The sequence below is a fragment of the Amia ocellicauda genome, chromosome 4 (genome assembly GCF_036373705.1).
Source record: "Amia ocellicauda isolate fAmiCal2 chromosome 4, fAmiCal2.hap1, whole genome shotgun sequence".
NCBI lineage: Eukaryota > Metazoa > Chordata > Actinopteri > Amiiformes > Amiidae > Amia > Amia ocellicauda.
Window position 1 is genome coordinate 8,783,736 of NC_089853.1, and position 15,772 is coordinate 8,799,507.

The 15,772-nt window shown below is 36.8% G+C and overlaps 1 protein-coding gene across 1 annotated transcript in view; it reads right to left on the reverse strand.

The window, feature by feature from the left end:
* tub (TUB bipartite transcription factor) overlaps window positions 1-15,772 on the reverse strand; it is a 91,762-nt gene that overhangs the window by 24,971 nt on the left and 51,019 nt on the right. Inside the window, exon 2 of the mRNA XM_066700884.1 lies at window positions 1,787-1,838. Within this exon, the coding sequence (XP_066556981.1) occupies window positions 1,787-1,838 (52 nt within the window). The remainder of the gene's footprint in view (window positions 1-1,786; window positions 1,839-15,772) is intronic.

The following is a 15,772-nucleotide window of genomic DNA, read 5'->3' on the forward strand; positions in this document are numbered from 1 at the left end:
ACACTGAAATACATGAGTGATCTGTGATGTGTTTCAAACAATCAACACAGGTTAAGAGAATTTTCGTTTTTTTCACTTTACATCTTTCAAGTTGATCATCCCAGTTAAATCCCTAGTCCAAAAAAGTCGGACAAAAAAGAGCGTATAAAATATTTTATTGTTTCTAATTTACTGAAGCATTTTCTTGTCACAGGCTCCTTCACACACTCTGATGGTAGGGGAGGGGGTTGAAAATTTGTTCAATCTGGTCCCACTTCGTAAACTGCCAATGTCAACTGAAATATCTGTACAATTTAATATAAACTGGTTCTGGGGAACAAGAACACATCAAAGATAAAAGAGTAATTTCTCTCTGTGCAATTGCAACCTGGGGATCGATGTTAATTGCAGAGATGTCAGTTGATTTTCTGAACTGAGCCATTTACCTTTAATTGGATTCTTAGATCCTTTGTTGCTTCAGTCTCCACCATCAAAGTTAGGAGCTTGCTTTTATGCCGCTTGTGGCTATTTTTCTAATGAACTAATAATCTGAAATGGCGCCAAATTATTAAAAATGTATAAAAAAAAAGAATGTATATGTTTATTAATTCAGTTGAAAAGCTGGTATTTCATTATTCAGAAATATTTAAAATACATTATTTTAAATATATGAATATCAAAAATCTATAATTTCTCCAGATCTAACTAAAATAAATTATATGCACTGTACTGTTAAAAAAATCCTCCCATATAAATCTGGCCAAGCTGTTCAGCTTTTATGATAGTGATCACTAAACCAAACATCCTTGTGGTTACTGTTCTTGCAAACAAAATATTGTTTAATAGATTCTCTTACAAAGACTACATGTAAAATTAAATCTACTATCAGTGAAACTCATAAAGATGGTTTATAAAATCATCAGATCCCTCTGGGAATCAGTTACAGGTTTTTTTAAGCTATCAGAAACACAATTAAGGAAATGATGCATATACAGAACAGGTATCTATATCCTTGTATCAAAGTTAATCGTATCAAAGAAACTGATGCACCAGACTTGACACTGAACTATGTTATTATGAGGAATATGGAGTCCTTGCTTTGTTTTTATAGGGGATATATTTTATTGGTTGTGGTTTCAGTATGTATGCCTTTTCTATCTTTAATGTTTTTATTGTTCATTGATAGCCTAGTATAATGCACAGGTTATATTCATGACATTTTTCATATGCCTTTCAATAGATGCTTGGTTCAACTGTTATCATTGTTACAAGATGTACAAAACAGTAGTATTCTGAAGTGCAGGTTTAAAACAAGGTTTTATCTGACTACTGTTGTTTCTATGAGCTCCAATCAAGTTGCTGATAAGCCATTGTTTCACTGTTACACAAGGATAGATTTATACCCTTTATCTGTCCACAACTGGCAAGATTTGTGTGGGGCTTCTTCCATATGCTGAAACAATCTTAAGTTTATACATATATGCAATTAGATATTAGCTTTTGTCAAATTTGTGAATTAAGAGAAAGAGTCCCCTGGTCAAGGTATCTACTATGGTCTTCCTACAGGATATAAATGTGTTGGAAAACTAGCATTCCACTTTTAATCTTTCTTAATTGTTGCTTCCTGACTCACCGCTTCGCTCAAATGAAAACGATGTCTTCATTTGACATATTTAGTTGCATGAAGAAATGAGAGGGAAGAAAATCTATTTAAAGACAGTGCTGCAATTTAGTTTATTGCTGCACATGACGTCAATACATTAATATTATGAATACCGTGCAATCTCATTCAGTCTCTCTGACCTACCTGTCTGTCTAGCTTCTGTTGCCGAAGGTTGCTGCTCTCGTCATCCAGAACACTATGGGAAAACAGCAGAAGGTCTATGTTAATCCACAACCAGCCTTCACAGGAAAATAATAAAATGTATACTGCATGGTTCTTTAAAAGGCAAAACACTGGGTTACAAAGGATGCTTGCTCTACCCTGATTGCACCTTTATTTGATAAGTGTAATACACTTTGTTACTTTTGTAATTTGTTACTTTTAATGATCTTTTAGAGGAAGCAATCCCAAGCAAACAGCCTCTTCGGACCTTTTGGGGCGCTAACCACTTCCATAATTAATTTTGTATGATGAACGAGGCACTCAGTAAATGGGGCTAGTAAAAAGTAAAAATGCTGCAGACTGGAGAACTCTGGTTATCAGGTGATGAACCGCATTGGCCGGGTGAAACCGGGTCGACCCCTCACTGCTGCCCAGTCTGCCATTGATGCATTGGGTTAGCGCGAACAATACAGTATGTAATAATACAGAGGTGCCTCCTCTATATATACCGTTAATACTTACAAATACTTTAAAACCATGTTTGATTTGTATTTACTAGTGGGAAGAAAAAGCGTAATAATTGCAGACATTATTAAATCTCATTATGACTCAAGCTGTACATTTTTACACAATTAAATTGAAGAAACTTAAAAAGCCTACAAAAGAAAAGTAGTTATAAGGTAAAGTAAAGCAGATTATCACGTACGTTCAGGCAATATCATTGGCCATCATTCATTAGCGTTATTGATACTGGTGTTCTCTTATGAACACCCAATAAACCAATGCAAACATATGAGGCACAATTTCTAAAGGTCAACAAAAGACACGAAGTGCTGAAGATAATACATTAATTCCCGTCTTTGTACTCAAATGCCTGCTTTTATTAGTCTGTAGAGAAAAGTTAATCTATTTAACCTACTGTCTGGAATTGTTTATACTGTGACTGTCTTATATAAGGAGTATATGTTGCTGTATTCTGCGTCAAAATGCCACATTCAACATTTAATGATCGGATTTAAATAAAAATGTTTTACCACATTTCTTCAGTTTAAATTGAATGTCATTCTACAAAAATATAATTATTTGGCCGATTTTATGTACAGGCAGACCGTGGAATTTTTTTTATACAATTGCGATTTTTATAAGTAGATTACGCTGTGAGTCTTGACGTTACACACTTTGTTTTTGTTCAAATCAGAGACCAATTTCAGAGAGAATCAAAGATGATATAAAAATATTGTGGGTCATCACATAATTTCCCAAAACTGTCTTATTAAAATTGTGCTAACCAAATTTAAATTACTTTAAATGTACTTTCTCATCATTAAACATTTAATACACCAAATTAAAACATAGTTTTTAACTTTTATCCTTCCTCAGGTTCCAACCGAGTTCTCAATTATTTAATTGAACCTTAACTGAAGTAATAATCTGCTAAGATATGCCTTTTTTTAATTGGGTAATTAAAGGGTTTGTTCTTTAATAAGTGATTTATACAATTCTATACTTATTTTAAAACCCCTACTGGTTAAAATAATGAAAAGGCCCCGATTTAGGAAATCATTATTCAATTAATGGTTCAATTAAGTAATTGAGTTGGAACACAAACTGGCAATGTAGGGTCTTTTCCACGACCAGGGTTGGGAATCCCTGCCTTTGAGGGAGGGGTCACTACAAATCATTACAAAGTTATTCTGAGTGATGACCTTTATCCTATCATGACACATTGCTATCCTGATGGGAGTGGTCTCTTCCAGGATGACAATGCCCCCATCCACAGGACACGAGGGTCACTGAATGGTTTGAGGAGTATGAAAATTATGTGAATCATATGCTATGGCCTTCACAGTCACCAGATCTCAACCCAGTTGAACACCTATGGGAGATTTTGAACCAACGTGTTATACAGTGCTCTCCACCACCATCATCAAAACCCCAAATGAGGGAATATCTTTTGGAAGAATGGTGTTCATGCCTCCAATAGACTCATAGAATCTGTGCCAAGAGCATTGAAGCTGTTCTGGCAGCTCATGGGGCCCAATACCTTACGGAGACACTTTATGTGTGTCTATCCTTTCATTTGTCACCCGTCTGTATGTATATGTATGTCAATCATGGCCAGAGTGCAGATATATGTAACAATAAACTAACGTTTTTATTTATTTAAAAGTTTTTGTTATTATTATTTCTAAATGGCTGTTGCTGATATTTGAATAAATACAAATAAAATCACAATATCACCTTACCTAGAACACAAATAAATGTTGATATAACATTATTGTTAGTTTATTGCGGGGGAACTCACTGGTCAGAACAGGAGGCCATATTTGGGACAGACTAAAACTAATGACAAAACAGAATGACTACAATGGGGAAAACGGAAGGACAGTCTATATCTCCAAATCCCACACAGGAATCCTACAATCCTTAATACACTTTCTTTAAAATAACCTACTATATAAAAGTGGACAGCTGCTTTCTATACCATAAACACCATAAAACTTCCAGTATTTCATTTGTGAGACCTGCTTTTAAATCAAAATATTTCTGTTCTGTGAAAACGATCCTATTATGTTTTTAGTGTGTTTTTGGTATTCCAGGCCTGACATTCCATGTAAATCAGCTGTCATTCCATGTCATTCCACTTTTTTGTTTTATAGGTTATTGTAAAGAAAGCGTATTCAGGATTTTAGAATCCCAGTCTAGGATTTGGAGATATAGGCAGTCAATCCTATTTGTGATATGTTTTCAATATTCCATGCCTGTCATTCCATAGAAATCAGCTGTCATTCCAATTTTATTTTATATAGTAGGTTATTTAAAACAAAAGTGTATTCGGGTTTTTAGGATTCCTATGTAGGATTTGGAGATATAGACTGTCCTTCCATTTTCCCCATTGCAGTCTATGGGCATTCTGTTTTGTCATTAGTTTTAGTCTGTCCCTGTATTTTACAGAAACATCTCTTTACAAAAAGCAAATTGCTATGAAGTACGGGTTTGTAATTTGTGATCTGGTCTGACATTTCGTCAACATTGCTGAATGATGTATTCATTGCGATCGTGTGAACGGTTACCATTTCAGAGATCGGTGCTATTTTGAAAACGAGCACGATGCTGATTGGCTAAAATGGATATAGTGCGTCTTGATATAAATCAGGAATGTCAAATGCCGTGTTTTGAAAAAAAAAAAAAAATGAACATTGGGATTACAAGACATATAACTCATTTTAGATTAAACTGTGTATTCTATGTGAAAAATGTATCATCTAGGACAGGGGTTCCCAATGTCTGGTGATGGAGGGCCAATTTCCAGAGGTTGCATGGGATGGGGGGCCGCAGTAGAAAATGAACCACTGATTTTAATTCCTATACATTTCTTTTAGGGAACATTTAATAACTTTAATTGTGGTTTTATTAATTTCCACCAAATTGCATGTGCAATTTGTAACAGAAAATGCCATAAAATGTATAAATATAGTAAAGCTTCAGAAAAGGGCTGGTTGAAGGTTGGCTGTGGGGGGGCTGCACCAAACAGCCTCGAGGGCCGCATTTGGCCCACGGGCCACACTTTGGGAACCCCTCCTCTAGGAGTATACATAGCAATAGTTAAATTATGTGTGGAATTGGCTTTTAGCATGTTTCGTCACGAAGCTCTTCAAATGTTTGCTCTCTAATAATGGTGTAACGATTCCACACATTTTCGATTCGGTTACATTTTCAATGTTATTTTTCTTCACACAATTTTTAACCTTTCTTTACAAAAATCAAACAATTATTTTAACACTGACAGCCAGAAAATCCACAATAACAGTGTACTACCAGTAAATTAACAGTAAGGTCTACTCTTATGAAACGCACTTTAATGAACTTTAAGTAGTTCTAGTTTTGCATGAACAGTTTTTCTGGAGTTTCATGACTGAATTCTAAGGAAGGTTAGAAACTTGCCGAGCCGATCAGAGGACAGGCAGACTGCGATTCTTCAATTGTGTATCAAAAGGTGCACATAAACAAGAAAAATAAAAATAAAACAAACTTTACACAATACATTGTATAAATCGGTATGCACATATCTTAGCAGACATATACAATTATAAAACAAAGAGCCAGTTATAAAATTAGCAGAAAACTGAAATATCACATAGCCTATAGTATTATTCAACGTGAAAGCGCTTTGAAATGGCTCCGTCTCAATTACAGCTGCGTACATCAATGCAGTAAACATGCTTTTCAACACTAGAGTGCCCTATAATATAAAATAATTCATGATCAAACAGGTGACTGATCAACGCATTGATCCAGAGACCTGTATTGTAATGTGAACAAAATTGAATTTCAAAGGAAAGTATGAAATTTTAAATTCAATGGTCTAAATCAAACGCTCAATTCGATCGATCTTCGATTTCAATTTACAAATGTACACCCCTAATCACTAATACTCGTAGCTAACTGCTTAACATACCTTATTGCTGCTGGACTGGATGACTGACATCAAATATTTGATTAATTGACTGACCAACCGTAACTATTACAACACACAATTTGATTGGCCTGTTGAGTGTTTTGGGCGGAATGCTTGAAATGTGAATATATTGCTCCTTCATTTATTGCTCTATTTGTATGTCAGCCTTTTTTTATCGTGACAATTTGTACTCTGTAACGAATGCCCTTTTAAAAGTAGCGAAGTACAATACTTAACTCAAACATACTTAAGTAAAAGTAAAATTACCAAATGTAAAAAAAAAAGTACAAGTACACGAAAAAGCTACTCAATTACAGGAACGAGAGTAGTTATAATTCGTTACTTTCCACCCCTGTGTTCTAATAGGTGTATGAATGAATCTTGTCACTTCTTGCTTTAAATTACCATCTCTTGAGTTACCTCTGTTCGATTCAATAATATACATTTTCATTGTTCTTGTTCAGAATAATAATGAAGCCAATTAAAATACATCAAGGTCAAAGGGGAAATAAAATAATTTTGGGTAAATAATATAATTTTGATATGCTTCCAATCTGTTGTCTTTCAAAAGCGTAAACCTCAGGACACGCCAGCGCACACGTGTGGGGCATGTCGCTTGAGAGATGCGTGGCTCTCGACTAATGGCAGTCCAATCTTGAGTGACGTCAACACTATCATGATGAACATTATGGGACATGTGTACTAAGTAGTTTAATAATTAATAATATTATTATTATTATTAATAATAATAACCTGTTTTTCTTAGTTTCCTATGAGTTTTAGATGCAATGCCTCCTTCATATTAGAAAAGGAAGCTGATCCCTATATAGCCTATATATTAATACATCTCCCCACCTGTCAGAGTTTATACCTTATATAGCCTATATAATATAAACTGCATAATCCCCGATCGTCTGGGGGATTTAATTTCACCAGGAGATGGGTCCTCTTCAAAACAGGAAATTAAAGGTAAATGTTCTTTATTTTTAGAACACTACAATTACAATTTCCTACAAATCCAAGCAAGTGACTTACTTTTTTCTTTTTTTTTCCTTTTTTTATTAAACACATGCAGTGAAGAGCAATCAGTATTTAATTAAACCAAGCCTCTCTCACTGTGCTCTCTTGCTAACTTTTTTTAAAGAAGTTGAAGTTGTGTACTGGGTTCTTATAGTATCTCTCTGACCACAGGGTACATGGTACCATAGACATCTATACAGCATTTCCTGTGATTTAGTAATTTTTATATTTTTGTTTTGCTGAGGATTTGACAAATTTTAACACAAAATTGACCCATACGTTCAAACAATAGTAATGAAAAGCACTTTTATTTCTGAAAGGGAGGGCAATTAGACTTTTAAAGCAGCACTATGTATGTACAGTGGGGGAAAAAAGTATTTGATCCCCTGCTGATTTTGTACGTTTGCCCACTGACAGAGAAATGATCAGTTTATAATTTTAATGGTAGGTGTATTTTAACAGTGAGAGACAGAATAACAACACAAAAATCCAGAAAAACGCATTTCAAAAAAGTTATAAATTGATTTGCATGTTAATGAGGGAAATAAGTATTTGACCCCTTCGACTTAGTACTTGGTGGCAAAACCCTTGTTGGCAATCACAGAGGTCAGACGTTTCTTGTAGTTGTCCACCAGGTTTGCACACATCTCAGGAGGGATTTTGTCCCACTCCTCTTTGCAGATCCTCTCCAGTCTGGAGACTGGCTAGGCCACTCCAGGACCTTAATGTGCTTCTTCTTGAGCCACTCCTTTGTTGCCTTGGCTGTGTGTTTTGGGTCATTGTCATGCTGGAATACCCATCCACGACCCATTTTCAATGCCCTGGCTGAGGGAAGGAGGTTCTCACCCAAGATTTGACGGTACATGGCCCCGTCCATCGTCCCTTTGATGCGGTGCAGTTGTCCTGTCCCCTTAGCAGAAAAACACCCCCAAAGCATAATGTTTCCACCTCCATGTTTGACGGTGGGGATGGTGTTCTTGGGGTCATTCCTCCTCCTCCAAACAGGGCAAGCTGAGTTGATGCCAAAGAGCTCGATTTTGGTCTCATCTGACCACAACACTTTCACCCAGTTCTCCTCTGAATCATTCAGATGTTCATTGGCAAACTTCAGACGGGCCTGTACATGTGCTTTCTTGAGCAGGGGGACCTTGCGGGCGCTGCAGGATTTCAGTCCTTCACGGCGTAGTGTGTTACCAATTGTTTTCTTGGTGACTATGGTCCCAGCTGCCTTGAGATCATTAACAAGATCCTCCCATGTAGTTCTGGGCTGATTCCTCACCGTTCTCATGATCATTGAAACTCCACAAGGTGAGATCTTGCATGGAGCCCCAGACCGAGGGAGACTGACAGTTATTTTGTGTATAATAATCACACCAACTGTTGTCACCTTCTCACCAAGCTGCTTGGCGATGGTCTTGTAGCCCATTCCAGCCTTGTGTAGGTCTACAATCTTGTCCCTGACATCCTTGGACAGCTCTTTGGTCTTGGTCATGGTGGAGAGTTTGGAATCTGATTGATTACTTCTGTGGACAGGTGTCTTTTATACAGGTAACGAGCTGAGATTAGGAGCACTCCCTTTAAGAGAGTTCTCCTAATCTCAGCTCGTTACCTGTATAAAAGACACCTGGGAGCCAGAAATCTTGCTGATTGATAGGGGATCAAATACTAAGACTGATCATTTCTTTGTCAGTGGACAAACATACAAAATCAGCAGGGGATCAAATACATACATACAGTGAGGGAAAAAAGTATGTATATATACAGTGACTGGCAAAAAGAATTCTCTCATTACTGAATTTCAAATGGTACATTTAAATCTTGTTATTTGATATTTTATTTTAAAATACTGAAACTCAAAATCAATTATTGTAAGGTAACATTGGTTTAAATGTTGGGAAATATTTGTAAGAAAATGATTAGATAAAATATCAAATCAATTGATTTGCATTGTTATTATTAGATTATTATTAGTAGCAATAGTAGCAGTAGTAGTAGTAGTTTTATCATCAGCCTGTTTGTTGTGTTTTCTTGTTATTCCTCACACCAAACAAGGTCAAATGAAGTCAAAGTTAAGAGCCTTCTTCTGCTCGAATCCATATTTGGTCATCAGATATGATGATGCATTGATTGAGCCTAATTTGTATTCTTGGAAATTATAATGAAAATTCTCCATGAGTGCTTTCCAATTAAATGCCAATTAAAATATCCCGCTGGCAGCTGTAGGACAAAAGCATTAGAATAAGACACCACCTGGAGGTCTGCACCAGCTTTGTTCTGCCATCTAGTACCCAACCATGTGGCTGGCACAGTAGGAGCACAGATGGTGTCTCCCAGAAAAATCCAGTGTGGTGTATTCCTGTTGTCATTAACTTTATCAATCACCTCCCAGTCCAATGCCTCTTTGTGATATCAGTGCATGAGGGTGATACACTGTGAAAGGAAACCTTGCATGTTTAGGCTGGTACAGTACATAACCAAGTCATTTCAGTGGGTAATGATTTAATTTCAGCTATGATGGCAAAGGTCACCCCCCTCCACTTGCCTTCCAGTTGAAAGGTAAAAGTGGGTGCTCCATTATTATCTCCACAATCTAGGCACACATCATTTAAAACCTAAAGCTAAAAAAGATAAATGTAACATTTCAACATGAACGATGGCTTAAACAGGCATTTACATTATGGATTTATTTTTACTATGCTAATGCTACATGAATGGGATCTTCATCAACTTATTTCTCCAGTAAAGGAGAATTGACTAGACTTCCTCATTATGAAACTCCCTGGATGCTATTAATCTTTGAATATCTGCCATCTACAGTGAATTACAGGATCTGTCTTGGATGGGAACTCACACATATAACAAAATCTCCCAATGCTACCCAAATGAATGACATCACTCACTAATTTATATGAAAATAAATGTAAATATATATTAATGATCGAAAATATCGATATCGATATCGTTTTTCTTTGAAAGTACTAATGTTTTTCATGCATAATCCTTTGAAAGTCATGATGCATTATGCAAACTATACAATAAATCTAATTGTGCCATAGTTGAATATCTCCATGCAGTTCACATGTTTAATAGTGTTTTTGATACTCTATATGGTAAATAACCTGTCCTCTATGGTATGACCTCAGAACAATATATATAGAGAGAGAGAAAAAGAAAAAAAAAGACATTCACTTGGAAGTTTAAAGCAGTGCAACAATATTTCTAAGAAATACCACTAGGGAATAGGTTAAAGACAAGTCTCACATTGTTACATAATTTACTGTGCTGGAAACTCTATATCATTGGCTCACTTTGTGCAGTGTGTGGTAAAGTGTTTATTGTGGTAACACTTTAGGGAACACGTCTTTATAGCCTGCAGATATCGAATCCATGTATCCAAGAAACCACTGCAACTGCATCAAGCTTTAATGAGAATGGCTGAATTTTGGATTTAGAGTTCAGACAATTTCTAGTTAAATTTTAGTCAGAGTCATACATTCTTCATAGCATGCCACATCTGGCATATGAAATTTTCATGGTTCAAGGCAATCTAGCTGGGAAACCAACCATGAAGGGCATCTAAACCAACAGCAACTCAATAGCAAGAGTGTGACAAATTGACAAACTTCAGTGTTGATATATTCATTTAATTACAATCTTTGGATAAAATCAAAGGCAGATTGTAATTAAAACCAGTAATGAGCTTCCACACATCTGCAAAACATAAAATAAAAAAGTCTTATCCAATTTAGAGCTACAGTACATAAGTGTATGATGTGCTTTAGATGTGTTAGTCTGTCACACTGTGTGTGCATCTAGATACACACACATATACAAAATATATATTTCTGCATGTGAGGAAAGTGCCATTACTTCACTGTCTCTGGAACTGACAAAAAAAGAAACGCTTTATTTCAGCATTTTATACTAAAGCAGCAGCAAAGTGATACAATTTAATGAGCATTCATTACATCCCTGCTTTAAGAGACTGAAACAGCTTGACTTACAGGAAAAAAAAAAAAATATATATATATATATATATATATATATATATATTTTTTTTTTTATGTCATTAAAATTGCAGAAGTACAGATTTTGCTTTATAACTAGATACTCTTTACATGCATTATTTAGTAACCAAATATTTGCTAGGCAAGCACAAGCATACTATTGATGTCATAAGCGAACTGCTAAACTGTGAATATTACAATCCACCTCTCCAAGACCTGCCATTCATGTGTACCACATGTGCTCATTAAATGATAATACACCCTAAAAAATTCTGAAAAACAAAACCATATGAAGTTAGTGGCAGCCTCAATTCACACTGTAAATATTATGTAATCAAACAGGCTTTAAAATCGACCGACAGTGCTAAAGAAGAGAATAATGTAATGACAAATCCTTTTGCGTAGTCCTTTACACTGGAGTTTCGGAGTCGTCAGTATTATCTATTTGTGGTGAGAAGTGTCTGTTCCTCATATGACCCTGAAGCCAAGGTTTCTTAGAAATAGCAGTCATAACCTCTTAAAGACACCCAGGCCTAATACAACTGCCAGTGCCCAATGATAGGAGGCCTGCACTCGTGACGCAAAGCCTCGACAAAATAGGTGGCAAGCAGGCTTGGTAACTTATAGCAACCACCATCCAATGGGAAGAGACAGAGCAGTGCAACCATGGCAATGTGGGGTGGGAAGGGGGGATTCTCCACAGAAGCAGCAGCAGCAGCAGCAGCAGCAGCACAGCCCCACAAAGCTATCAAGTACAGCCACACGTCTAACTTTTTCACACAAGATGCCTCAAACTGTTAATTAATACAGGGATAATTGGTTAACCCTATTGATGTAAGTCAAGCATATGACTCTGTACATATTAAACATTATTACATCTAAAAGGGACTTATTGTTCGACTGAAAGAGCTCAGCAAAGGACAACCACACACATACAAACGATGTTCACCTTTCCACAATAAAACTATTACATGGTAAATAAGAACACTTTGTACAAGACTACTTAAAATGTTAGCCATTTGTTTTATGCACATAGGTAAACTGTAAATGTTAACATGACGTGAAGTGATCACAATTCAAGTAATAACTGTTAATATCAAGCAAAGACAGTAACCTTTTTTCTGTATGAGTTTGGCATAAAATATCAATTAATCAAATCCAAACACAAATGAGACATTATCGGATATGTTAACAGGACCTAAGTAAATTTGTATTTTTGTTTTACAATAATCTGTGTCTAAATCTCTATGTACTGAATGGCACAAGCTAAACAAACAAGTTCATTACTTCAGCCTGTAACAGTGAAAGAAACAATTTATTTTCACAAGTTACCTGTCCATTTCCCACTAATCTAATTATCTAAATATGTCAGAACAGTAATGATTGCGCTCAACTTTCTCAGCCACGTCTCCAGCTCACTCCCTGAGCAAAAACACCAAAATGCACTACTCACACAACAGAACTTTTCTACCATCTCCTAAATTGGATTCCCCAACCTGCGAAGCTGCCTGCAAACCAGCACAGTGAGCCCCAGACGGACAGCAGCACATGCAAACACATCAGATGGCAGTACCTGTAAGGGATCCAGTCAGAGTAATGCTTAGCGCTCATATCTCACACCAGCTTTCACCCGATATTTCAGCGTGACGGCCTGTAGCAGAAGATGATGATCCTTTTGCTAGACCCCATGCAGAAATCCACCACAGCCCGACCATCCTCCGTGTCAGAAACAGTGCTAGAAATGCTCTTTTTGTCTCTCTTTCTTCCTCTCTCTATATATATGCATATATATCTACACAGTATAATATATATATATATATATATATATATATATATATATATATATATATATATTCCCAAGTTACTACTAGTTCCAGGTGCTAGAAAAGGCAAGCACATAAACTGGAGTTCCTATACTGCTCTTACAATCAAATAGAAATGTTCCTCAATCATGCATACAGAAAACACTCTCTCTCTCTCTCTCTCTCTCTCTCTCTCTCTCTCTCTCTCTCTCTCTCTCTCTCTCTCTCTCTCTCTCTCTCTCTCTCTCTCTCTCTCTCTCTCTCTCTCTCTCTCTCTCTCTCTCTCTCTCTCTCTCTCTCTCTCTCTCTCTCTCTCTCTCTCTCTCTCTCTCTCTCTCAGGAGCATCAGCTCTGCCAGATTGTAGCATATGACCACACTGAGTGACAAACAGGTAGCAGCAGGCCTCCTTTGTCAAGAACCTTTGATGTCTGTGGTCCTTGTTTCTATGTGTGTGTGTGTGTGTGTGTGTTTGTTCCCCTTACTTTTTAAGATGTGCGCAGTACAGAAAATAAAGACATGCTCTCTCTTTATTATGCTTTATAAATTAATTCCAAGTGTGCAGACTCATTAGCATGGGACACAACAGAGCAGGGTTAATTGTCTTTGATTTAGCAGACTGTTCCGCCTAAATAAAGAGAAACTGTAATTTTGAAATGATACGCAGCACATTCTATGTCAGTAACACATCTGCACCTCCTCCACTTTCGTCCTTTAATAAGCAGTAGCCTCTGTTAAAAAAAATTATATAAAAAATATAATTAAGACTTAAGCAGCAAAATACATTTGTCCTTTGTTTCAGGTGAGAGGATAGTTTAAAACGAAGTAAATACCATTAATCTTCACATACCGTTTTCTTTTAGATTCACTACTTACAAATACATACTTTCATTCTAGAAAACACTTATTTTGAAGGCATCAGCAAGTCATTTGCTGATGCAATTACAAGTTATCCATATATCTAACACTACACAAATACTATTTTTACCCCGCAAAATTTAATTATTCTGGGAAGTATCTCAAGCAGTTTTGTTCACCTCTTTGCCCTGTTTTGCAGAAGAATCAATGGAGTACTGAGTATAATTGTGCTTTTGGTGTCACTGGAAATAAATTATTCAACCCCTTTTTGAAAGGCATTGTAATTGTTTTGCTAAGTAAATATACTAATCTTCAATTACATGGGACAGAGAACTGGTAGTTTGTCTTGCAAGTGGACTGGGTAACTGGAGGAGGGAGCAGCTTAGCTCTTACATCCAGCATGTTACTTTGCATTCACTCAGATACATATAATTAGCATTTGTATGTATTTATTTTCAATTCTGAACTAAGAAAAAAAGTCTACTGTGTCTCTGGGCAGATCAGGCCAATAGAAAATGTCACTCCAAACTTGTGCCAAGTGAAGCCAAAGTCAGAAGATCTATGACAGGGGGATTCTGGGATAGTAATATGGTGCCTTTAAAAAAAAAAAAGCAGTACCAAGCGTAGAAAATAACTGACCGAACAATGGGTAGTGTTACAGAAATAAGCTTCATTAGTATTTTTATTTATGTGCTAAGCATGGTTGTAAACGTCATTATGAAGACCGTGACACAATGAAGGCTCATTTAAAGTAAATGTGATAGACAAATAAAGTTATCTACAGTGAGGGAAAAAAGTATTTGATCCCCTGCTGATTTTGTACGTTTGCCCACTGACAAAGAAATGATCAGTCTATAATTTTAATGGTAGGTGTATTTTAACAGTGAGAGACAGAATAACAACAAAAAAATCCAGAAAAATGCATTTCAAAAAAGTTATAAACTGATTTGCATGTTAATGAGGGAAATAAGTATTTGACCCCTTCGACTTAGTACTTGGTGGCAAAACCCTTGTTGGCAATCACTGAGGTCAGACATTTCTTGTAGTTGGCCACCAGGTTTGCAAACATCTCAGGAGGGATTTTGTCCCACTCCTCTTTGCAGATCCTCTCCAAGTCATTAAGGTTTCGAGGCTGACGTTTGGCAACTCGAACCTTCAGCTCCCTCCACAGATTTTCTATGGGATTAAGGTCAGGAACTGGCTAGGCCACTCCAGGACCTTAATGTGCTTCTTCTTGAGCCACTCCTTTGTTGCCTTGGCTGTGTGTTTTGGGTCATTATCATGCTGGAATACCCATCCACGACCCATTTTCAATGCCCTGGTGAGGGAAGGAGGTTCTCACCCAAGATTTGACGGTACATGGCCCCGTCCATCGTCCCTTTGATGCGGTGCAGTTGTCCTGTCCCCTTAGCAGAAAAACACCCCCAAAGCATAATGTTTTATACAGGTAACGAGCTGAGATTAGGAGCACTCCCTTTAAGAGAGTTCTCCTAATCTCAGCTCGTTACCTGTATAAAAGACACCTGTCCACAGAAGTAATCAATCAGATTCCAAATTCTCCACCATGGCCAAGACCAAAGAGCTGTCCAAGGATGTCAGGGACAAGACTGTAGACCTACACAAGGCTGGAATGGGCTACAAGACCATCGCCAAGCAGCTTGGTGAGAAGGTGACAACAGTTGGTGTGATTATTATACACAAAATAACTGTCAGTCTCCCTCGGTCTGGGTTTCCATGCAAGATCTCACCTTGTGGAGTTTCAATGATCATGAGAACGGTGAGGAATCAGCCCAGAACTACATGGGAGGATCTTGTTAATGATCT